Source organism: Rhinopithecus roxellana, chromosome 1 (assembly GCF_007565055.1).
Source record: "Rhinopithecus roxellana isolate Shanxi Qingling chromosome 1, ASM756505v1, whole genome shotgun sequence".
Taxonomy (NCBI): domain Eukaryota; kingdom Metazoa; phylum Chordata; class Mammalia; order Primates; family Cercopithecidae; genus Rhinopithecus; species Rhinopithecus roxellana.
Window position 1 is genome coordinate 70,292,375 of NC_044549.1, and position 26,031 is coordinate 70,318,405.

General features: G+C 41.4%; 1 protein-coding gene across 4 annotated transcripts in view; it reads left to right on the forward strand.

Annotated features, from left to right (window-relative positions):
• ITPR1 (inositol 1,4,5-trisphosphate receptor type 1) overlaps positions 1–26,031 on the forward strand; it is a 353,524-nt gene that overhangs the window by 149,380 nt on the left and 178,113 nt on the right. For 2 of the 4 annotated variants that reach the window (XM_010365717.2, XM_030921814.1), the window contains exons 8-18: positions 748–846; positions 2,008–2,091; positions 2,203–2,349; positions 8,903–8,998; positions 10,656–10,700; positions 14,952–15,106; positions 17,827–17,926; positions 18,910–19,070; positions 19,925–20,066; positions 22,022–22,180; positions 24,262–24,434. In XM_010365717.2, the coding sequence (XP_010364019.1) occupies positions 748–846; positions 2,008–2,091; positions 2,203–2,349; positions 8,903–8,998; positions 10,656–10,700; positions 14,952–15,106; positions 17,827–17,926; positions 18,910–19,070; positions 19,925–20,066; positions 22,022–22,180; positions 24,262–24,434 (1,361 nt within the window). The remainder of the gene's footprint in view (positions 1–747; positions 847–2,007; positions 2,092–2,202; positions 2,350–8,902; positions 8,999–10,655; positions 10,701–14,951; positions 15,107–17,826; positions 17,927–18,909; positions 19,071–19,924; positions 20,067–22,021; positions 22,181–24,261; positions 24,435–26,031) is intronic. The other 2 variants (XM_030921842.1, XM_030921846.1) reach the window with 1 other exon arrangement.

Below are 26,031 nucleotides of genomic sequence, written 5' to 3' on the forward strand. Positions count from 1 at the left end.
TGTGTGTGGCCATGACTTAGTTGAGAAGATGAGATGGACTTGAATTTAAAATAGTATTTTACAAAAAATAGGTGTAGACCCATTTGTGGGCCGTGACATCAATTTAGTGGCTTGTGACTATCCTTTTTGAAAGTGGAATAGAACGGAAAGATCAGACTGTGTTATACTACGTAATGATAAGTATTGTTGTTTTTGGGGGGGCAACTTTTGTTTTAGTTATATATATAGTATATTATATATATTATAAATATACAAACATGCATATAAGTCTAAATGGCTGTATATATGACTTGATCATAGAAAATGTATTTACAAATGTTATAGTAAAATATGAAAGTAATTGCTTTAGAAACATAAAGTTGTGGCTTTGTCTGTCAAAGATAAAGACTTATTCAGACTCTATCTTGTTTTTTCTTAAATTTACTTAAAACTTATTTATATAGGCACCCTAAACTAAGTGTTTTTGTTTGTTTGTTTGTTTTTTCCTGCTCTGGACTGGCTTTGAAATATCTCTGTATAATCAGTGACACTCGGGGAACAAAATTCAGGTTTAACCTTGTAAACATGACCCCTTCTACACAGGGTCAGCTTTTGAGGGAGGCGTGGTGTGCGCTGCATCTTTATACTTGCTGGGGATAGGCCTTGCCTTCTTCAACACAGACACATATGTCTCCTGGGACTGCCCAGTGGTCAGTCTGCAGTCCTTATCAGTTTTGTGCAAAGCTGTATTGCTCCTTTCCTTTCCAGGTGGTCATAGGTGACAAGGTTGTTCTGAACCCCGTCAATGCTGGTCAGCCCCTACATGCTAGCAGCCATCAACTGGTAGATAACCCAGGCTGCAATGAGGTAAGGACATTGAGTTATGCCTGTGGGCATGAGTATCCTGCAGGAGCAGGTCTGGCTGGCGCCAGTGCATGCATGTGCTGAGAGTGACTTCAGTGACTCTCACTGAAGTGACTTGGGGCAGGTGCCCATTCTGCAGGTGAAGAAACAGGCCCAGGGTCAAGGCTGCCATGTAAGGTTGTGCAACTCTGTGTATTGGGTAGTGGATGCAGGCTGATACTCACTCTAGTGCCCAGTTTGCTAAGCCTCGCATCACGGAGGGATTGTTTTTTAATTTGTGAAGCCAGAGATAACCCCTTTTACTAATTTTTTTCTGGCCATAGGAGCACCTTTTTCTAATTTGTCTCCCTATGCAGGATGCCTCTTTCTAATTATTCAAAAAGGAACACTGCAGATTATCAGCAGCCCTGCAAGGGTGATAGCTTGCTTTTGGCAATACATCTCCTTATCCTCTAAATTGGCAATTATGGGATACAAGGATGTTACTTCCTTGTGACATAAATATTTGTCTGATGGGTAAGGACACAAACTCTTCAGTGGGATAGATGTGGATTCACATCCTGTCTGCCATTCCTAGCTCTGTGATGGTAGGTTGGTTACCTGGTCTCCCTGTATATCAGTTTCCTTATCTCTGAAATGGGGGTGGTGGTCAGACCTATTTTTTAGGGTGTTGCAAAGAATTAAAGGAGATGGTGCATGTTAGCACCTAAACCTAGTGCCTGGCATAGATTTAGTGCACAAACAATGGCTGCTGTTGTTAACAATGCTCATTAACATTTTTGAGTTTATACACTGGACTCATTTTTTTCCCTTTATAGCTCATTCCATTTTGTAAGTACTTATTTTCATCAGGCCTTTACTTTCTAGCTAGAGAGCAAGAGACTTGGAGGAAATGGAAAATATCATTCCAGAAAGGCAGGAGGGTTGGTTCCATTAGTCATGGTTGGACTGTGCGTAGTGATTGGTGCAAGTGAACCATTTATTGTCAAACTCTGCCAACAGGCCAGTTGCATTTGCAGGTGCTGTGATTTTAGTGGCATCAATCTTTAGAGTTTTTAGTCTGAAGTACAGCCCTGCTTCCTAGGCTGCAGTGAGAAATTTGGGGGCTGGATGGCACAGTGGTTGTGAGGGGTACGTGAAAAATAACTCTAACCTGTTTTTCAGGTCAACTCCGTCAACTGCAATACAAGCTGGAAAATAGTCCTTTTCATGAAATGGAGTGATAACAAAGACGACATATTAAAGGGGGTGAGTTTGATGCTTTATGGGCTGAGCGTTACTTGACTCTTCTTGAGGGCAGCAGTCTAATTCTCTGTTTAAATTCTTTTTTCCTTAATTCTTTCTTGTGTTGACTTTTAGGGTGATGTGGTGAGGCTGTTCCATGCTGAGCAGGAGAAGTTTCTCACCTGTGACGAACACAGGAAGAAGCAGCATGTCTTCCTGAGAACCACGGGCCGGCAGTCGGCCACATCTGCCACTAGTTCAAAAGCCCTGTGGGAGGTGGAGGTAAGGGTAGGGTGGAGAAAGGGCGCTTTCTATATATGTTCTACAAATATATATACATACATACACCTGTATATGTCTATACACCTAGATACACAACACCTACACACATACACACACACAGAATACGTGTGTGTGTGTGTGTGTGTGTGTGTGTGTGTGTGTGTGTGTGTATGTCACAAACAGGTACTTATACCCACCCTGTTCCAAAAATGGGTTGTGGATGGCTTAGTGAAGTAAGTGCATCATGACATATCATGGTGCTGGATATTTGTGCAGAGGGAAAGAATAAGTACTTTGGAAACAAATTCAAAAATGAAATTAGAAATATCTTTCTCTGAGCCATCTAATCTCTTCTATTGTTTTCTTTCCTTTGCTCATTTATCTATCACAACAATATTTAACCAGGTGTCTACCTGACATGATACACAGGTGATGCCCACACTGGTGATGGGGCAGAAATGAGAAGATATGCACCCAGATAACTAGGACACACAGGGGGATGGTGCAGGTGATAAGAGGCATGTTCCACATGCTTTGGAGGTTTCAGTGAGAGAGGGTGAATGTCTGGTTGGGTGAAGAATTAAGGAAGACTTCCTGAAGGAGATAGCATCTGATCTGGTACCTGCAGAATGATTTATATTTCAGAAGGAAGAGATGAATGGGGTAGGTTACTTCATGTCAGAGAATGGTGCCGAATGTGGAAACACGAAGCAGCGTGAGATAAAACTCAGTAACTTGTTTGGTGAAGGGCATGGGATAGGCGTGGAAAATTAAACAGAAACTGTTTTTGGAGACCAGAGCCTAAAGGGCCATATATCCAGGCTATAGGGAGTTGGGATTTCATTTATGGGCAGGGGAGAAATGTGGAAAGTTGTTTGAGAAAGGGAGTAACGTAATCACTGTGCAACTTAAAGAAGCTAGAAGATTCTGCCCACAGCGTGTAGTTTATTGTGAGGAGAGTCTAGAATTGCAGGACAAAGAAGGAAATGATCTGAACGCTTGGTGAAAGAGGCAATGAGAGCTTCAACTAACATGGAGCTCTTTCTTCACCTCAGGCCTTCCTTTCTGTGTAATTGCAGCAGTGAATTAGAATTCTAGTTTAAATTTTGAATTTGAATAGATACATTTTTCTGTCTCTGCTTGCCTTCTCTTTTCCTCCTCCCTAGCTTCAATTGTTTCATGTTGCTATTGAGGACTAGCCTATGTACAGTAAAGTGCCCAAGTCAAGAGTATACAACTCAATGAATTTTTACGTATACATTCAGCCATGTAACCAGCACCTAGAACAAGAAACAGAACGATAGCAGCACCCAAAAGGTCCCTTGAGCCTCTCTTTCCAGGCAGTGTTTCTTTTTTCCTTCTGGAGACTTCTATCTCCATAAATTAGTATTGCCTCTTCTTGAACTTTGTATAAATGAAGTCATACGGTATACAGTCTTTATGTTCTGATTTTTTTTTTTACTCAGTATAATTATTTTGAGATTCATATATATTGTTGTATGTATCAGATTAGTTTGTTCCTTTATATTGCTGCATAATAGTCCATCATATGGATACACCACAATTTGTTAATCTATTCACCTGTTGGTGAACATTTGAGTTGTTCCCAATTTCTGGCTATTTCAAATAAAGCTTCTAGGGATATTTGTTTACAAGTTTCTGTATGGATGTAACTTTCCTTCATTTCTCTTGATTAAATGCCTAGCAGTGGATTGGCTGGATCATATGGTAGCCATTGTATGGTATGGTATGGTGTGGTATGGTATATATTCAACTTCATAAGAAATTGCTAAACTGTTCTCCAAAGTGGTTGGACCATTTTACATTCCCATGAGTAATGTGTGCGAGTTCTAGTTCTTCCATATCCTTACCAACACCTAATATGGTCAGTCTTTTCAGTGTTAGTCATTCTAGTAGGTACATAGTTAAATTGCAAAGTGGGTTGAATTTGCATCTCCTATTTGATTTAGTAGGTGTGTAGTGAAATTTCATTGTGGGTTTGGTTAACGATGTTGAGCATTTTTCTCATGTGCTTATTTGCCATCTGTGTAACTTCTCTGGTGAAATGTTTGTTCAGATAGTTTGCCCATTTAAAAAATTGTCTTACCATTCTTTTAACATGGATATTGTAAGAATCAAGTTCAGCCGGACATGGTGGCTCAGGCCTGTAATCCCCAGCACTTTGGGAGGCTGAGGCGGATCGATCATCTGAGGTCGGGAGTTCGAGACCAGCCTGACCAACATGGAGAAACCCTGTCTCTACTAAAAAATGCAAAATTAGATGAGCATGGTGGCGCATGCCTGTAATCTCAGCTACTTGCGAGGCTGAGGCAGGAGAATCACTTGAATCTGGGAGGCGGAGGTTGCAGTGAGCTAAGATTGCGTCATTGCACTCCAGCCTGGTCAACAAGAGCGAAACTCCGTCTCAAAAAAAAAAGAAAAAAAATCAAGTTCATCTTGGGCATTGTATAGAAAAGTTTCCACAGTTATGATAAAAAGGAATCTATATAAAGTTTTTGTTAATTCCCACCCTCTATCCATTTTCCCCTTTCTTCCTCTTCTCTACCTGCGTTTGCCCTTTAGTTACTGTATGTGTCTACACAGGGACCTGTCAATCCTACTAGATTATAAACTCCTTGAGAGACATCAGAATGAAATATCAGTTGTCAGATTCTTTTAACAATTATGTCTTCAGAGTTTTTGCTTTAACATCTAAAAAAAGGTTCATTTTCTCATTTTAAACTATTTAAATACTCTAGGTGAGATAGATCACTCATTTGCCTATGACCTTTTAGAAAAGTTGTTTTGGCCAGGTGTGGTGGCGCATGCCTGTAATCCCAGCACTTTTGGAGGCCAAGGTGGGAGGTTCAGTGACGGTCAGGAATTCAAGGCCAGCCTGGTCAACATGGCAAAACCCTGTCTCTACTAAAAATACGAAAATTAGCCAGGCGTGATGACACACATCTATAATCGCAGCTACTTGGGAGGCGGAGGCACAAGAATCACTTGAACCTGGGAGGTGGAGGTTGCAGTGAGCCAAGATTGCACCACTGCTCTCCAGCCTGGGTGACAGAGCGAGACCCTGTCTCAGAAAAGAAAAGTTGTTTTGTTAAAATATTGTACATATGCTTAATCTAAATTTGCGTTGACTGTGTTTTGGTGTATTTATAAATGGTGGACTCAGTTTCTGAAATAAAACTTTTTGTTTGCCAAAGAAAAACCTGCAAAAAACAAAACTGCTTGAGAGCCAGAATTTGGTCTTGAACTTTGTCATTGAAGATTGATGCCCCCATGGTCCCCACCAGAGTTTTTTACATTCAGAACAGTCTCTCAAAACCACTTCTCATGTGTGATTTGGATACTGGTACAAAAAAAAAAAAAAATAGAGATTTTCTCATCTTTCAGAATTAATTTAAAATAATAATGCAAACCAAGGAAACATAGAAAATCAAGAAAACAAGGGTAGAAGTGAAGTGTTGTTTCACTAATTTAATGTGCCTACTTCCATTGAGCTGTTTTTCTATGAACAGGATATTTTTGCATGGTTGATACCATTTTATAAGCAAATATGCACCTTGTTCTCCTGAATTTCTTAGGAAGACGTTGAATATTTCTTTCTCTCACTTTTTAAAATGGATTCTGGCAAGTCAAGTGCCCTTCAAAATAAAAGAGGGAAGACAACACCATGTATTTTATATTTGTAGTAATGAGCCAGGGTTTACATTATATGTCTGTAGCTTATTCATCATCCCCAAATAAATACTATGCTCATTAGCAGTCACTCCCTATTTCCCCTTCAATATCCCCCATTCTCCTGCCCTTGGTAGCTAATCTACTTCCTATCTCTATAGATTTGCCAGTGCTGAATGTTTCATATAAACAGAATCCTACCATATGTGGTCCTTCATATCTGACTTCTTTCACCTAGGATGATGTCTTAGTCCAATTCGGGCTGCTATTATAAAATATCATAAACTGGGTTGCTTATAAATATCAGAAATGTATTTCTTACAGTTCTGGAGGCTGGAAATCTAAGATCAAGGCACTGGCAGATTCAGTGTCCGGTGAGGGCACTCTACCTGGTTCATCTGCTGTGTCCTCACATGGCAGAAAGAGAGGGGACTTTCTGGGATCTGTTGTATAAGGGTACTGTTTTTATTCATAAAGGCTCGGCCTCATGACCTGATCACCTCCCAAAGGTGAAGTATAATGTAAACGATCTCCTAATACTATAACCTTAGGGGGTAGGTTTCAACCTATGAATGATGAGAGGACACATACATCTAGACCATACCAGATAACATGTTCCAAGTGTATTCATATTGCCACATGTATCAGTACTTCATTTCTTTTTATTGCCGAATAATATTCCATTGTATAGATGTGCCATATTTGATTTACCCATTTATCATTTAATAGCATTTGGATTGTTTTCACATTTTGGCTCGTGTGAATAACACTGCTATGAACATTGATATACAACTTTTTATGTGGATGTATGTTCTCAAGGCCCTTGGGAGTGGAATTCTGGGTCATGTAGTAATTCTGTTTTTGACCTTTTGAGGAACTGCCAGTCTGCCTTCCACAGTGAGTGGCTGCACCATTTTATATTCTCACCAGCAGTGTGTCAGAGTCCCATTTTCTCCATGTGGCCTTCATTTTGAAGGACTTTTTTTGGGTATAGAATTCTAGGTAGATAGTTTTTTACTTTCTTTAAAGATTTTGATCCATTGTCTTTTGGCTTGCATTGTTTGTGATTGTTTGATGTGTAAAAAAATGTGTTCCTTGTATATAGTGTCTCTGCTGTGCATCCTCCTCCTACCGCGGCTGCTGTAAAGATTTTTCTTTTTTATTTCTGGTTTACGTTAATCTGATTATGATGTGCCTTAGTGTGTGTGTGTGTGTCTGTGTCTGTGTGTTTACCCTGCTGCCTGACCAACCCACACAGACATGTGCTGGGTCATTTGATATTGTCTGACAGGTCCTGTGTTCATGGTTCACATTTTTCTGATTCTTTGTCTAGTCCTTTAATTTTTTTTTTTTGAGACGGAGTCTCACTCTGTCGCCCAGGCTGGAGTGCAGTGGCCGGATCTCAGCTCACTGCAAGCTCCGCCTCCCAGGTTCATGCCATTCTCCTGCCTCAGCCTCCCGAGTAGCTGGGACTACAGGCGCCCGCCACCTCGCCCGGCTAGTTTTTTGTATTTTTTAGTAGAGACGAGGTTTCACAGTGTTAGCCAGGATGGTCTCGATCTCCTGACCTCATGATCCGCCCGTCTTGGCCTCCTAAAGTGCTGGGATTACAGGCTTGAGCCACCGCACCCGGCCTGCCTAGTCCTTTATTTACTGAGCATTGTAATACCACTTTGTTGAGTATGTGGAGTCTGTTGTTCCTTTAAAGAGTACTGAATTTTCTTTTGTTATACACTAAAGTGACCTGTAGGATCCCTTTGCTCCTTTGAAGGCTTATTTTCAAGCTTTATTCAGCCAGGTGTTGTGTAGAGTTAATTTTGGGTCCCCTTCCAAGATGGGACCCCTTTGATGTGTGTACTAATGCACAGGGTGTTCCACGTGATCTCTCTGCTTTGGCTTTTCGGAATCAGGACTCCCAGCCCTGTGTGAACTCTGGGAAAGTTCAGCTTTCAGACTCCTTGTTTTTCTTCATTTGGCTTTGTAGGGTCTTGCCTTATGCATATGCGGTCTGATGTTCAGCCAAAAACTCAAGGGAGGCTCCTGTGCAGGCTTCCAGAGCTTTTTCTGTGTGTAGTTCTGTATGCATTAGTACTCCATCCCCACAAATTCTAGCTGCCTCAGTCTCCCTCAACTTTGATCTGTCTCCTTAACTCCATGAGCTTAGTGCCCTCAGCTTGGATTCTTTCTCTTCATGCTGCCATCCAGAGAGGGCCCCTGGGTAGAAAATCAGAGCAATAGCCGAGCTGGCCTTGTTTGTTTCCCTATTCTCAGAGATCACCATTGTGCACCACCAGTTGTCCAATGTGTGAACACAGTTGTTTGGGATATTTTATCCAGTTTCTTCTCTGCAGTGTCTGATTGTTTGTGGCACCAACTACCAGTGCTAGTTAACTCTGTCATGGCCAGAAGCTGATGTGACATTTATTTTTCTGATGTATTGGCCCAGGCACTGAGTTTCACATTTCAGAGCACAGGCCTGCATGTGTTTTCCAGCACATGAGTACATGTGCGGATTGCTTTAACAGTCCTCCATGAAAGTCCTTTTTATTGGCTGTGCTTTTTGTAGATACATTTCAGAATCTGCTACTTCATTATGGCTAAGGCAAATAACCTGAAAGCCATTGAAGTTTTTATTCCAACCATTGTATGTTAACTAGGAGACTCGATGCCTTCTTTGGAGAGACATTGCTTACTTTTGAGTTTGGATGTTACGTGTGACACTGGCAATGGGTTTTTTGAAAATGCTGATTTTTTCTTCTAGCTTATAAATACCACTCCTGAACTATGATTTGTGATGCCTCCAATTTAATGTCTTCCTAGTGTAGGTTGACGTTTCATTGACTCCTGTTGATCATTCTTGCAGGTGGTCCAGCATGACCCGTGTCGGGGCGGAGCAGGGTATTGGAACAGCCTTTTCCGTTTCAAGCACCTGGCCACGGGGCATTACTTGGCAGCAGAGGTAAGCAGCAGCCCTGTGGTTTTCTCTTTCAAGGCTGATGCACCTCATCACCTTCTCTCATTCCGCTGTAGCCATCGTGTAGTAAAAGGCTTAGGGAAATACACTCAGTCACCTTGCTTTTCCTTCTGTTTTTCTGTTTCTTTCTGCCTCATTTCCCTAGAAGAGTCAAAAACGATTACCACATTTTAGTAGGTGACAGGGGTGCTGATCAAGATGTGGGGAGAAAGTAAGTTAGAAGATAATGCCAATCTAGGTTTTCAGTATTATCTTCCATTTTGCTCTTATATGGTACCCTCCCCACGTCTTGTCTACCAGCCCCACACCTAGCATGAGCGACTGAGGCTGCAGCGGAAACTTGGTATGTAGAACTAGAAGCACTAAGACATATAAAGAAGTAGATAATCTTATAATTACTTATAATAATCTTATAAAGAAAAACAGCATTAGTGGAATTAGACAGTGGCTGGTCTTTTACTTGTAGGAATGTCAAAAAACCACAGAAATTAACTTTACCTTAAATGTCTGTGAAGGGGCCAGGCACAGTGGCTCACACCTAAAATCCCAACACTTTGGGAGGCTGAGGAGTTCAATATCAGCGTGGCCAAAATGGTGAAACCCCGTATCTACAAAAGTTAGCCAGGTGTGGTGGTGCACGCCTGTAGTCCCAGCTACTTGGGAGGCTGAAGTGGGAGAATTGCTTGAACACGGGAGGTGGAGGTTGCAGTGACCCAAGATCGCACCACTGCACTCCAGCTTGGGTGACAGAACAAGACTGTGTCTCAAAAAAAAAAAAAAAAAAAAAAAATGTCTGTGAAGAGTTTTTGAGGAGACGACAGATTCAGTGCTGAAGGACAGGAGGCATTTACCTTTTAATTTTTGTGTCACATGAAGGAGCCATCCTACTGTGTGACAGATGTTGAGTTTTACTCCAGTCTGCTGGGAGATGTACGATGCATATTTCTATAAGATTCTAGTCGTGCATCAAAAGACCCCCACTGTTATCTGGGACCACCCATGAGACCGCTGAGAGATTTCCGAGGTGATGGTGGGTGTCAGTACTGCTCCTGTGCCTGACCCGAGGAAGGCTGGCTCTAAGTGTGCTCAGCCCCCTACGTTGCCTAATACGTGAAGTGGTGATTTTGATATATGTAAGAACTGAAGATCAAGAAGTCTAAGTTCAAACCTAAGGTAAAGCCATAGGGAATTACAGACCCAGCTAATCAGCTGTGAGAGATGATTTATGTGGTTTCCTGAAGACTAGCGGTGGTGGCATTTATCTGCTATGTTTTGAGGCTAATGTAGCTCTTGCTGGAGGCCTAAATTTTTTATTTTTAACTAAAAATAAGCAGGATTATCAGTGACTGTGTATTGATCTTTTATCCATCTCAGGCTTCTAACTATTGCTTTGCCAGTGAATTCATTGTCTTCCTCTGTCTATACTTGAGAGCCATCTCTTGGTGACTGGTAGATGTTCCATGTGTGCTGTACCCATGTGACCTGTGTCATTGTTGTGGCATGCTGGTTTTGTGAACAGAGGGAATGGACAAGTTCTTAGCTGTTCAAGGATGTTTGCAGGCTTTGAAGTCTCCTGCAAGTGGGGCCCGGTCCTTAAGAAAGCAATGGATGTTTTAATTTCCTAATGATTCTTTTTCATCAGGTAGACCCTGACTTTGAGGAAGAATGCCTGGAGTTTCAGCCCTCAGTAAGTATGGACAAGAGCTTTCTTGTCTTCATCTGGTAGGGTGCGGCCAAATGATCTGGAGCTCCATTTAAGAAACTGTCACTGTGGTCACTGAGTGCTGGGGAAGGAGAAACCTTAGGCGCCCTTAAAACACGATCATGTTCTGTGCTTCCCTTGAGAGGGACCATAGTCCTTTGTGTCTCGATTAGTCCAGGAACTGTTGTTCATGATGGTATTTCTGTGTGTAATAACGGGGTCTCCATTTCTAAGTTGGAGAAGTTCATGGTATCACTTGGAAGACTCCTAGGGTTGGAGACAGTGGTGCCCTATATAGAAGATGGCCTTTTAAAACCAATTGTCTTACTGCTATTGACCTTAATCTGTGACTCACACAGCTTTTTCAGGGAATAAGTATGTGAGGGGATAGTGTTACTGAGGCTATGGCAGGTAACACATGAGGCGTGGTGCACCTGGCATGTGATTAGATACTCAGCTAATCAGTCCTTGATTTCTGCAAGGTCAGAAATAGGCTTTAGTGTATAATATGGTTTAGAATTTTAAGTGCAAAATGTATCTTTCTCTGGAGACCTTATCGCCAAGTAATGCTGATATGTAGACACTTTGGACTTCAGGTGTCCACATTTATGGGTTGAAGAAAGCAGTGGCTGTGTTCCATGGAAATGATGGGTATAAGTAAGATAGTTTTCTTGTGGAGTGCTTGATTCTGGTCTAGGATTAAGGAAAAACAGTTGCTCCTGGGTTTGACGTGTGTCTCATGATAATCTCAGTGGGCCTGGAAGGTGATATTGAGGGTATTTCTTTCTTTTTTGGCAAGATTTTGAAAAAAAAATAGAGGGATTTTCTTAAGGTACATTAATGAAGGGAACTGGGTGAAGGGAATTCAAATTTTAATTGTACTTGGAAAGAGTTGTGAATTCTGCTGTCACGGTTATCCTTCTAGTTATGTGTTGGTGAAATGTTGGCTTTGAAAGACACTCTAGCTGAGACCTTCCTGCTGTGGGTTTGTGGACTTACTGGGGAGCCTCTCCTCCCCTTTTTGCTCCCTACTGGGGTACCCAAGGCTCACCTTCCTTCTTTTCATCCTAGTCACCCTATTTCTAGAGTCCATTTTGAAAGCTTTGCTTTCACAGTTAATACGGCTTGGAAAACCCTGACCTAGTTTAACTCTCTGTCAGTGCATGAGGAACTCTGTGGCAAAACTTCTCTGCATCATGTTAATGTAGTTACTGTTTGAACACTTAGACTGGCAGGGACATCGTGTTTCAGAGGACGGTTCTTGTCCTTGAACCTTCTTTATTTCCAGAGAAGGAGCTGCCTCTGTGTGGCCGACATCCGGTGGTCTCCATGCTGCCGTCTGTGGTGACACAGAGGAAGTCTTACCTCTGAGATTAGGCAGGCTGCAGCTCCTTTCAGTGAGCACTGATGTCCAAGTGAACCTTGTGCTCTGGCGGGTAGAGGGCTGCTCTCCTGGCCTCCTGGTATGGGAGGGAAGACTGGCATTTACTGTGCAGGAGGAAGAGCCCAGTTTAAATACCAGACGTACCATTTATGAGTTGTGTGACCTTGGACAAGTTACTTTCCCTCTTTGAGCCTCAATTCCTTCATCTGTACAAGTAACATTTTTCAACTTCTCCAAGATCATTAGCATGTTTTGTGCCTTTGCACCCACCAGGTTGTCTGGGCTGCACAGCAGCGTATGAAAGGAGTTAGGGCGGGTTTCAGGATCTTCCTGGTACAGAGGAGGAAGCAGTCGTTGAGAGTGGTCCTGACTCATCCCGCATCTCAGTCTCCCTCAGAGTTCAGTGGTCTTTTGACATTTTCGTGCTTCTTGGTATCAGAGAGGTGGATGTGCCAGCAGCCTTGGATGCAGATCTAGACTGCATCACTCTGGCTACTTTGATGTTGATTGGGGATGGGCTGCGTGTGGAGGAGGGGTGTGTGGAGAGGGGGTCTTACCCGACACCCACACGGCCAACAGCACAGATCTGCCTCTGTGGCAAAGTGTTAGTACCGGGAGGACCCCACCCCCCATACTCTTCTTGGTTTGGAAACTTTGGTGGAAAACCTCGAGTTGTTTGAGTTTGGGAGAGGAGGCGCCTCATTCTATGCTGGTCGTTGGTTGGTTTCCCTAAGAACAGCTTCAGTGTCTGTGGTTTTTGCCTCAGACCTCACTCGGCTTTGTGGTGCTCGTCCTTCTAAATTCAGGACCCTGAAGACATTTGCTTGGCGCCAGAGGGAGAAAAAGGACCACCAGAGGCTCCTGCTCCTCTGCCAGGCTTCTGCACATGTGCCTTTCTTCCCACTAGGTGGCAGGCGCCGACTGCACACTGAAATGATGTCAGGACGCTGCCTCTCAGTCGCATTTCCAGACACAGTGGACGTAATGCAATTGTGATTTTCCTCTCGACTCCCACAGGTCTCTGAAACTTAACTGCCAGACCTGTAACTGAGCTCTGTGTCTCAAACCATAACCGGGTCAGAGTTTATTTTGAAAGTGGCATGTGGAGTGCTTTGCCAGGTGGTTAGGAGAGAACAAATGTTGCTCAAAGTTCTTGCTCCTAAGCTGAGGTTTTAGAAGTGTTCTGTCGCTCTCCAGGTGATTCCTCCTTTAGCGTAGATAGAATAAAGGGTCTGGGATTTGTTCAAGTAAAGGGATGAGTGATTAGAGGAGAAAGCGTGAGAAAGAGAAGAGATACAAGTTTTGGGTATTAAAAGAACCTTTTTTAAAAAAACATACATAGAGGTTGGGAGTTGCGCCTGAACTGACAGGCTGTCACCCTACGCTCCGGCATTTCAGGCCCCGTGAAGTTAGATTCTCTCTCCTTTGCCTTTGATTTGATTTCTGTTTTTGACTCCTTTGTCTTCCTGGTGAAGTCTCCTTCCTCCCTGTCTAGAAAGGAGGCAGAGCTTCAGCCTAAGAAAAGCAGGCTGTAGTGACAAAGAAAATGTGCTTCCTCAGTAGATGCAGGTGGATGATATCATCCTGCGAGGATGTTAGACATGGAAAATCACCCAATGTACAGTTGCCGGGCTGAGAGCGAGCTGGCCAAGCCCTTCTGAGCAGGCTCCATGTCTAAGCCCCCTCCCTGAATCTCTGTAGGCAGATGGGGTTTCGAGCCTAGAATGTGTTTTTCTAGTTTCTTGGGAAAGTTTTCTTCATCGTTCCTCAGCCTTCGCTATCAGAGATTTTCTTCGCTCTCAGGCAAATCCCTGATGTTGCAGCAGAGGCCCGTCTTTCCAGACCTGTCATCAGCAGCCCTCTCAATTAATGATGGACATCTTTTTCAGGGCTACGCTGACTTCCCAAATATTTCTTTTGCCTGCGTTGGGGTTGCTGCTTACGAACACTTGGATTCAGGTTTATTTTGTTTTAGTTTTTCTCCTGGGAGGTCGCTGTATCATATTGTCAGTAGACAATTGTCACTGTAAATGAATACAGCTACCCATAACCAAATCTGCAGGATGAGTTTCCTCAAAATCCCCTCTCCCTGAGCTCCTGCAGATGGGTGTACCTGTGTAGAGTTTTTTTCTTTTTTTAAATCAGCTGGAGCACTCCTTCCATGGTCATCTATTAGTGTAACTCCACGTTGTTGAAACTTTTTTTTTTTTATTTAAGACAGTCTCACTCTGTCGTCCAGGCTGGAGTGCAGTGGTGCTATCTCAGCTCACTGCAACCTTTACCACCCGAGTTCAAGCTGTTCTTCTGTTTCAACTTCCCAAGTAGCTGGGATTATAGGTGCCTGCCACCACGCCCAACTAATTTTTGTATTTTTAGTATAGATGGAGTTTCGCCATGTTGGTCAGGCTGGTCTTGAACTCCTGAACAGAGGTGATCCATCTGCCTTGGCCTCCCAAAGTGCTGGGATTACAGGCTTGAGCCACTGCACCCAGCCTGGGCTAATTTTTTGTATCTTTAGTAGAGATGGAGTTTCATTATCTTGGCCAGGCTGGTCTTGAACTCCTGACCTCATGATACACCTGCCTTGGCCTCCCCAAGTGCTGGCATTACAGGCGTGAGCCACTGTGCCCAGCCAGAACATTTTTATTGCAACATAAAGAGGTAGAGTGTAAATATCCTTGGTGCATGGCCAGTTGTCATCTTTTAGGACTGCTCTGTAACTGTGGTCCTTTTGCTGCCACCTGCTGACGTTCATGATCCTTTCTTCTCCGTTCCTGTGGATTGTGGAATAATTGTAGAGAGTGAAGGGTTTGGCATGCACGGTTCTTGATTTGATGACTTTACCTCCTCAGGTAGACCCTGATCAGGATGCCTCTCGAAGTAGGTTGCGGAATGCCCAAGAAAAGATGGTGTACTCCCTGGTCTCTGTGCCCGAAGGCAATGACATCTCCTCCATTTTTGAGTTAGACCCCACCACTCTCCGTGGAGGCGACAGCCTTGTCCCAAGGTATGATTTTAAAATTGCTTATCCCCAAAGAATCAAGTCTTGTATGGGTGGCCTGACCGGGTTTCTTGGGATCCAAATCGTTACTGCCTTTTCTTTTAGATTTTTATGAAGGATTTGGTGAAAGGTTTGGACTGGCTGCCCAGTATGGCAACTAATTTTTTTAATGGCTTACCACTGGTAAGTTCTCAGTAGTTGAATGAGAAGTGCTATATTTAGGTAAACAAGCCAAACCTTCAGCCCAAGTAGCTCAGTCTTCCTAGTTCCCTCTACTCCCTTCCTCCTTCCCCAAACCTTAGGAGAGCCTTTGGTTTGGGGAAAAAGGCAGGGAGTAGAGGAAACTAGGAAATTGAATGGAAATAGAATAAACCATTGAAAAGAAAGATTCTAGAACATAAAATACCTAAAGTTCACTGTGTGCATAGTAAATTTTATTAACAAGTGTTGAGACATTAGATCAGAAATCTTTAGTTATTTTTTTAAATTTCACTTTTAGTTTTGTTGCTTAAGAATGTATTTTTTGAGGGGAAATAACTAGACTATAAATGGGGAAAAAAGCTTACTCTTAACAGAATCCACAATATTAATAATAATGGCTGATACTTATTGAGCGCTGACTGCATGCTAGGCACAAACTAAGTACTCCACTTGTGTTATATAATTTAATCTTTCTCAAAAAATCCAGTGAGAGATAGGTATTACTGTCACTCTTTCTTGTAGATAAAGAAACTGAGGCTCAGAGAGTTTAAGCAACATATCATAAGTCAGTGGTCCCATAGCAGAACCCAAAGTCTTAAATGTTTAAGACAGATAGGGTTGTTTGGGCAATTCTGACTCTTCAATGCGATGTTGGTTAATGGAAATGTCAGTGTCGTTTATGGATTACACGTATGGCCCCTTGTGAAGTATGAGTTGTGTTTCAACCATTCAGAGGTAGCTACTAGTAACATTTTGGTTTATGTAGTTTTAGACAAGTCTCTGGTCAGACAGAGATGACTGTATCATTTATTATAGATGGGATCATAAGCTATTTTAAACATATTTTAACTGAATACTATGTTTTATACATATCTCCAAACAAATGAATATCAATTGTCATCGTTTTAAATAATTGTTGTAATCAGGCCTGGCACCATGGCTCACACCTGTAATCCCAGCAGTTTGGGAGACCAAAGCAGGCAGAGCACTTGATTGAGTCCAGGTGTTTGAGACCCGCTAGATAATATGATGAAACCCCGACTCTACAAAAAATGCAAAACATTAGCCAGGCATGGTGGCACACACCTGTAGTCCCAGCTACTTGGAAGGCTGAGGTGGGAGTATCACCTAAACCTGGAGGCAGAGGTTGCAGTGAGCCCAAATTGTGCCACTGCACTCCAGCCTGGGCAACAGAGTGAGACCCTGTCTCCACAGGAAAAAAAAAACAGAACTGATGTAGTCAATTGTAATCATCTTTAAATAACTGTAGTATCAACTAGTTAATATTGTATTAACTGGTTCATTATTGGACTGTTCTGTTATACTGTATTAATACAATATATTAATATAATTATTAATATGTAATATGTTAATATTACATTGTAACAATAGAATAGAATTGTATTTTATTAACAAGTCCATTATTGAAATACCAGATTGTTTACAGTTTTTATTATTATACATGATGCTCTGTTGAACATCTGTTTGCCTCATTTGTACCTGTGCTATCACCACTGAAGGAAAAATACCTGAAAATAGGACTGGTAGATGAAAGGATAGATATATTTTATGTGTTCTACAAGGTTCTAGACTTCTTTTCAGAGTTTTACTTGATTACACTCTCACCAACAATACATAGGACTCACTTCCCTAAGCTCTTACTGATACTGGGTTTTATCAGTCTTTAAGATCTTTGGAATATGATAACAATAAAATGATACTGTTTTACCCTGTGTAACTCATATACTAAGGAGGTTGAATCTATGCTTCCATGCTTCTTTGTCGTTTGTATTTCATTATTAAATTACCACTTTGTGTCCTTCTCCCATTGTCACTTTCAATATTCATATTTTTCTTATCGATTTGTAACAGCCCTTTGTGTGTAGAGTAATAACCTTTTAATGCAGTGTGCTACTCTTTTATTTTCCCAGGCTCTGGTGGTATTTTTTCAACTTGATTTATGATGGTTCTTTTTTTTTTCTATATAGATGATATAAAATTTAAACTATGTCATGAGAGTTATTCGCTTTTACTTTTGAAATTTAGGAATCTTACATTTTGTCGCATGATTCAAAAGGCTTTCCCTACCGCAAGATTAGTAAATACTCATTTTTTTCCAGAAATTTTATGCTATAATTTATTATTTCCCTGATCCATATGAAAATTTCAATCATGGCTGTATTATTATTTCTTGTTATAAGCACTAATATATACCCCGTAAGTACTTCCTTTTGCTCTGTCTCTTGCTCTCTTTATGCTGAGACACTCATTCATGGAGTATGATCTTATATTTAGAAGTGTAGCATATAACAGGAATTGTGGAGTCGTTATGAATGCTTTTCTATTGTAAATGCATCAGAATGTGGCTTGGACCAGAACCATTTGTCCCTTTGTGTGTATTGCCCAGTGTCTGCAGTGGGAAACCACTTTCCTATTTGTATTTTGATAGATTATATTCTAGACTAGGGGCTATAGAGTAAACGTCAATATTTATTTTCCTAAAACCCTCCTTTCTTCGCTGTTAGGAACTCTTATGTTCGGCTCAGACACCTATGTACTAATACCTGGGTTCACAGCACAAATATTCCTATTGACAAGGAAGAAGAAAAGCCCGTGATGCTGAAAGTAAGTCCTGGGACTTGCCTGTCTCTTTTTGGTCTTGTGTTTCCTAATGAAAGGGCTTCTTTGAGGACACATTAGGGAGTATGGAGCTGTGGAGTTTTGTTGCTTTGGCGAGAGTGTGGTCATGGCCGAACTTGAATGTGACGAAAGAATACTCTCCAAGAGACCTGAGTGGAGCAAACCTAGGGCTTTTGAAATAACTAGAACTTTTTAATTTTATTCTATGGCTTCTGCCCTAATGGTTGAGCAATTATCTGGATTTCAACCACATTTCATGACTGACTGAAGGATAATTTGGGCTGGGGAATGTTTTCTTGTATCGTGAGGTACATCAAGTATCTAGTTGATTTTCCCCAATCTCTATTATTTATTCCTCTCTGTATTTCAGTATACATGAATGTTCTCTCAGCCCCTTTAGTTTCTCTCCCTGCTTCTCCTTTCCCCTGTCTTCTGGCTCATAGAGTATAAATACATATACATGGGGCTTTTCTTTTAAAAAATGGAAGGACACTCTTATATAACTTTTATTTTGTTGTGGCATTGGGGAAGGTTATTGGAATTTTTTACTTCTTCACTGAACATTTTTAGATTTATAGAAAAGTTGAAATAATGGTGCAGTGTCTATCCTTATAATGCTCCTCACTTAGAATCATTAATTACCATTTTCCATATTTGCTTTTTCTCTATATATTTACAAACATCTTCTTTAATTATGAGAATCTGACATGCTGCCTGTAACAAATGAAGTTAAAAATGATAGTAGTGCCCCTTTTCTGCCTCACTGGTCCCCATAATACCAATTTCTAGAGATAACATCTGTTAACCATTTGGAGTACGTCCTTCCAGATTTTTTTCCTGTGTCATTTTAACTGCAAGATAGCTCCAATATCTTGGGATCAGCCAATGTCTTGTAAATGTAGTGTTTGATTAAAGTCTTATCCTTCCCATCCAAGAGATTATCTCACAAGGACCACCTTGAATTTCAGATTGGCACCTCTCCTGTGAAGGAGGATAAGGAAGCATTTGCCATAGTTCCCGTTTCTCCTGCTGAAGTTCGGGACCTGGACTTTGCCAATGATGCCAGCAAGGTGCTGGGCTCCATTGCTGGGAAGCTGGAGAAGGGCACCATCACCCAGAATGAAAGGAGGTGAGCACTCCTACGTGCTCAGCACAGCCGTCCTCCCCCACTGAGAGTTTCTGACATCCATAGTGGAGGGAGAGAATGGTGACTCTGGTCAGCTGAACATGGGGTAGCAGGCCTTGGCATTTATGGGTGGCTTCAATTTGTAACTTTTAAGAAACAGTACTTTTACATTCATTTTTTGACTCTCTAAAGTTATGAAGATCAGGCGCATTGGCTCACACCTGTAATCCCAGCACTTTGGGAGGCGGAGGTGGGTGGATTACTTGAGGTCAGTAGTTCAAGACCAGCCTGGCTAACATGGTGAAACCCTGTCTCTACTAAAAATACAAAAATTAGCCAGGCATGGTGGTGGGTGCCTGTAATCTCAGCTCCTCGGAGGCTGAGGCAGAAGAATTGCTTGAACCCAGGAAGTGGAGGTTATAGTAAGCCAAGATCATACCACTACACTTCAGCCTGGGTGACAAAGTGAGACTCTATCTCAAAAATAATAATAATAATAATAATAATAATAATAATAATAATAATAATAATAATAAAATGATGAAGACCTCTCTCTCTTTCTGTCACTAAGTTGGTCTCTAGCACCACATTACTAAATGTCAGGGAATGAGGTTACTGTGAGATAAAATTTTGTGTCTGATATTTCATAAAGATGATCATCCTTTTGTGGACAATGATTTTTTTCGTGTCTTTCACTCTCTGTGGTACTTGGCCTTGGTTGTCAGTTTCAAAGAAATTGGAAAGAGCGGGTCTGCTCCTGTTTAACTGGCTCGTTAGTCCAGAAGGCTTCCAAGGCAAAGCTTTCAGCCTGCTGAACACTGAGCACATCTGTCTCTAATAGCTTCTTTCCTCCTAAGGTCTGTAACCAAGCTGCTGGAAGACTTGGTTTACTTTGTCACTGGTGGAACTAATTCTGGTCAAGATGTTCTTGAAGTTGTCTTCTCCAAGCCCAACAGAGAACGGCAGAAACTGATGAGAGAACAGAATATCCTCAAGCAGGTTGGTGAGATGTGGCATACTGGGGATTTGGCTTTATGAGAAATCAATGGGATGGCCAGGAGCGGTAGCTCATGCCTGTAATCCTAGCACTTTGGGAAGCTGAGGCAGGAGGAGCCACTTGAGCCCAGGAGATGGAGGTTGCAGTGAGCCAAGATCACACCGCTGCACTCCAGCCTGGGTGACAGAGAGAGAATCTGTCTCAAAAAAAAAAAAAAGAAAAAGAGAAATCAATGGGATCATTGAGGGATATTGGTGATTCCCTCAAAGGGATATTGGTGATACCTCAAAGGCTTGATGAATTGATTTTTCAATAGACTATTTTCTAGAGCACTTTTAGGTTCTCAGCAAGATTGTGCACAAAGTCCAGAGAATTCCCATATCTCCTCTTCCCCTAACATACTTGGCGTCCCCCACTATCGACATCCTACATCACAGTGAGACATTTGTGACAATTTGATGAATCAACATTGATGCATCATTATCACCTGAAGTCCATAGTTTATATTAGGGTTCACTCTTGGCATTTTATTTTCTATGGGTTTTGGTAAATGTATGATGCCATTTAGGCACCATTGGAATACCATACAGAATGGCTTCACTGCCCCGAAATCATCTGTGCTCCTCCCATTCATCTGTCCTTCCTGCTAACCCTTCACAGCCATGAATGTTTTTACTGCCTCCTTTGTTTTCCCTTTACAGAACGTGACATGGTTGGAATCATACAGTATGTACCCTTTTCAGATGGGCACATTTCACTTAGTGATATGCAGCTAAGATTCTTCAGCATTTGTTCATGGCTTGATAGTTCAGTTCAATTGATTTTTACCATACTTGTTGGATATCAATCATGTGAGAGTTTACCTGTTATAGGAACCTCAAGAAACACTCAGTTGACAACTTTATTTTCCTCAAAAATAATATAAAGTGCAATGTGACCTTAAGGTTATTTCATACATTTGGGTGATATGGCATATTCTATACACTCAGAAGCCTATATAGGCTCTTATAGAGGGCCCTATAAGTCACCACAAAATCTTTCCATAAAGAATGAGTAGTGGTTGACAGGAAATACATAGATGATATTGTTGGATGTAAATGTAAATAGACTGGTATAAAGACAAATTACAGGCAGTAAAGTGACAAATCCAGAGTAGATTAAATGCACAGAGATGCATACCATGTCATTCTCTAACCCAACTAGAGGTTAGCCCACAAGCTTGCCATGGGAATTCCTGGCCACCAAAGCTAAAAGAGAAACATATTAGTTACAAGTCCCACTGTTCCCCATGGAACATGGGATTTGAGATTATTTTTTTCATGTTGGTCTACGATAGACAGAATTTATTAACAATCCATCATGTTTCAACAAGAATTTCCAGTTCAAGAGTAAATGTCCAGCTGTTGTTTCATGTGATGATTCTCAAATTAGACCTCTGGCTTGATGCCCATGCTCATTTGTACAGTAGTAATTCCTGAGAGGCAGAAAATAACTGACTCATGGCAGGAGCCTTCATTGATTACTTGTGCTGGCACTAGTGCAACTTAAAATTATCATCCACTTTCATCCTTACTACACCTTTGTGATGCAGGCATTATTATTTCCATTTTGCTGGTAAGGAAATGGGGGTTTACTTTGTGATGTGTACTGCTAGGAAGTAATAAAAGTATGTGTTTCCACCTAGAATCTGCTGATTCCATTGTCTGTGTTCTTAAACACTTTGCTCTAAACACTGTGCTGTTAGGTATATGAGGACCAGTGAAGTCCAGGTAGACTTAATTCATTGAGTCCCCCGTCTCAGCTGATGGGCTGAATGCAGTGTTCAGGTTATGGACGTCTTTGGATAGAGAAACTTTCCGATGTAATCCAGCCACCCTTGAGCTTGCGTTACTTCCAAACAGAGTTAGCTTTGAAGCCCTAAGTGATTGCCATTTTTGCTTTTCACTTTCACAAACAGATCTTCAAGTTGTTACAAGCCCCATTCACAGACTGCGGTGATGGCCCAATGCTTCGCCTGGAAGAGCTCGGGGACCAGCGGCACGCTCCTTTCAGACACATCTGCCGGCTCTGCTACAGGGTGCTGAGACACTCGCAGCAAGACTACAGGAAGAACCAGGTTTGGATTAAACGTTGATGGGATGTGGTCGTCAGTTTCCTCCCTGAAGTTTATGTACTTTCCTCATGAGTTTTTAGTGTCACATATCTATTTATAGAATGGATAGAGAATAGTTCAGTGTTAAGCTTGCTCTTGGGAAGGAAACACAAGCCCAGGAATAATATTATTACCGAATCATTAAGAAACGTACTGGAGAATTCTCTTCTGCAGATAGCTTTCTATGAGATTTCTGGTTTTGGAGTTGGTTTTACATTTATAGAATTTTTAATGGCATATTCCCTTAGGGCTTAGGGGTGAGATGATGCCATTGTGTTTATATTAAAGATATAGTGGAGTCTTTTCTTCCTGCCACCTTTAAAATCCTCCGTCTCTTTCTAGAAACATGATCTTTATTTTGTTTCTGGTTCATGTTTTATGACATTATAAGTCATTGTTTATAGATATATTTTATACATAGTTATATTTTATGTATTATACATAGCATATGTGTATTTATATATACACACACAATGTATAGTCTCCTATGAAATAAATGTTCTAACCTCTTTGGGCTCCAAACAACCTTCAGATTCTAAGGAAACCTGAGAACTGTGCTGCTACATCATTGATTCTTAATTGGGGGTGGTAATTTTGTCCCCCGAAGAATATCTGGCAATGTCTGGAGACCCTTTTGAGTTTTACAACTTCTTGGTGCTACTGGCATCTGGTGAGGGGAGGCCAGGGATGCTCTCAAATACCCAGCAGTGCCAAGGACATCCCCCTACAGCAAAGAATTATCCTGCCTAAAATGTCAGTGCTGAGGTTTAGAAAATTTGTGCCACATGGAGTACCATAGGCATACAAAATGATGCTTGTTATCACCTTGACTCTTACCACTTTATGTGAACTATCCCTGCCTTTTGGTGCAAAAGGCTTTTGTTTTTAAGGTTTTGACTGCCACTATACCTGGACTTTTAGACTTTTTTCTTTGTAGTTAAGGGTTTTTGTCGTGTCATCATAAAGATAGTGATCTTGAATAGTGCTTTTTTTGAAGTGTGATAAGCTGTGATTGCTTTAAATTCACCTTCAGTGCATTGATACTATAATCCAATAGCTAGAGAAATTTTATTCTGTTCCTCTCTTCCATCTTCAGATGAGGATGCATCTGGGTCTGTAGGGTGTGTCAAGATACTTTGCTTGTACATGAGGAAACAAACTAGTCCCTCTTGGAACTGCTGGATTAGACATCTTTGCTTAGTTGTTTATGGATCCTTTGCCGGTTGGCAGATGATGAGTTCCTAAACAATGCCTCCTTATAGAGTACAGGCTGAAAAACATGGCCTGTTTTCATTATGTTAATCCTAAATCGTTTCCGGGATTTAGGAATTCATGGGAAAAAAATTAAAGCAAATTTCAAGGGCCACTTGAATTTTGAGCAAGCAGTCTCTCTTGGCCAGGGAAGCATCTTTGAATAGAAACAAATACGTACTTGTAAGAGATTTCCTTAAGTTCACAAATATTTCTATGGAATGTGATACCTGATCCCAAAAGAGAAACCAGAGATGTATTCCTGAGTTCCATGCATATGATGGATTTTCTTAGGTATTCCTGAACTTCTTATGCACTCATTGACTTTAAAAAAGTATTTTGACCACAAATAAAGGAAATGAAACAGGGTAACATTGTTTCAGATATCCAGGTAGGCTTTATCTGTGTTTATTTAGCAGCGCAGGTCAATGGGGGCACAGTTAAGTCCTCTTGAGATAGGAATACATTTAGAGGTGAAAACCAGCTTTGAACCATTTTGAAAAATAAATCACTCGATTAAAATTTATATTGTACACTTAATAAAATATCCCCATGTAAATACGGGCTATTTTGCTTAATTACATTGGTGTGGCAGGCTTAGTAAAATAAAGGAAGTGAAGGAGTTTGCAGCTGTTGCCGTATGACAGAAAGTTGTAGAAAGACTGTCACTTATACTGTAATTTCTCTGAGGAGCAGTAGTTCTCATCAGAAAACGTTGCTGCTTTCTTTATTCTACACTTAACCATGTTGTCATTTGTCCTTCCTGCTGATGTCTCTTTTCTCTCCCTATAAAGGAGTATATAGCCAAGCAGTTTGGCTTCATGCAGAAGCAGATTGGCTATGATGTGTTGGCCGAAGACACTATCACTGCCCTGCTCCACAATAATCGGAAACTCCTGGAAAAACACATTACCGCGGCAGAGATTGACACATTTGTCAGCCTGGTGCGAAAGAACAGGGAGCCCAGGTGAGGTGGGAGTGGGGTCAATGCAGGATGGTGTCTGTGCCTTTGAGATGCAGGGACTTAGCTGGTGCTTTTTACTAGTTTTCTTGTGCTGCTAGTGACAAGTTTTGATTAGTTAGGTCTGGTGAGGCTCTTTGATGAGTAGTGGCAAGAACATGGTGTTAAAATGAGACCCGGGGGGTGCATTCCTAGCTCCAGTATGTACCACCTGGATGAGCTTGGGTTTTTCCTGAGCTTTAATTTCCTCATCTGCTAAATGGGTAGTTATGAAAATTAAATGAGAATAAATGCATGTGACGTGCATGGCACTTAGTAGATGCAGAGTAAATGACAGTTATTGGCCACTCATTCACTTTTTAAAAAATGTTCTTAATGTTAATTGTTAATTTTAATGGGTGCCTAGTAGGTGTATATATTCATGGGGTACATGAGATGTTTTGATGGAGGCATGCAGTGTGAAATAATCACATTCTAGAGAATGGGGGATCCATCCACTCCAACATTTATTTTTTGTGTTACAAAGAATCCAATTCTATTCTTTTAGTTATTTTAAAATGTACAATTAAATTATTGACCGCAATTACCCCATTTACTGTCAAACAGTAGGTCTTATTCGTTCTATTTTTTTTGTACCCGTTAACCATCCCCACCTTCCCGCCGCCCTCCCACTATCCTTCCCAGACTCTGGTAACCATCCTTCTACTCTCTCTGTCCATGAGTTCAATTGTTTTGATTTTTAGATCCCACAAATCAGTAAGAAGATGCGATGTTTGTCTTTCTGTGCTTGGCTTATTTCACTTAACATAATGACCTCCAGTTCCATCCATGTTATTGCAAATGACTGGATCTCACTCTTTTCATTCACTTGTTTTTTTTTTTTTTTTTGAAATGGAGTCTCGCTCTGTCGGTCAGGCTGGAGTGCAGTGGCGAGATCTCAGCTCACTGCAACCTCCACCTCCTGAGTTCAAGCAATTCTGCTGCCTCAGGCTCCCGAGTAGCTGGGACTACAGGCACTTGCCACCACGCCCGGCGAATTTTTGTGTTTTTAGTAGAGACGGAGTTTTACCATATTGGCCAGGCTGGTCTCAAACTCCTGACCTTGTGATCCGCCCACCTTGGCCTCCCAAAGTGCTGGGATTACAGGCAGGAGCCACCTCACTTGGCCTTATTCACTTTTTAGCACCCCTTGCTTATCAGTTAAACACTCCCCTCCCTCAATATAATCAGTAAGAGTCTTGCAAGTTCATTTGTTGGTTGAGCGTTTTTATTATAGATTAGTGAATTCTATTGATTGTATCTCATTCACACAGATCTGCTCCTCTTTTGTACACCCTCTCCCCATTTCTTTCCCCTTCTCTTGTCCTTCTAATTAAGACTCACATTTTCACTTGAAGCAGGAAGCAATTTACAGTGTGGGTGTCACAAATGATTATAATGGAGCACAGACACAGTTGCTGTAAAAACACCTACTACCACCCATGAAAATAATCCGCATTTTCTAGAGCCTGCTCACGGGCCAGCTAGTGAGCAATGGAAGCACTCCCATTAATCATCTCATTTAGTCCTCAGGACAGCCCTCAGAAGTGACACATTATCCTTT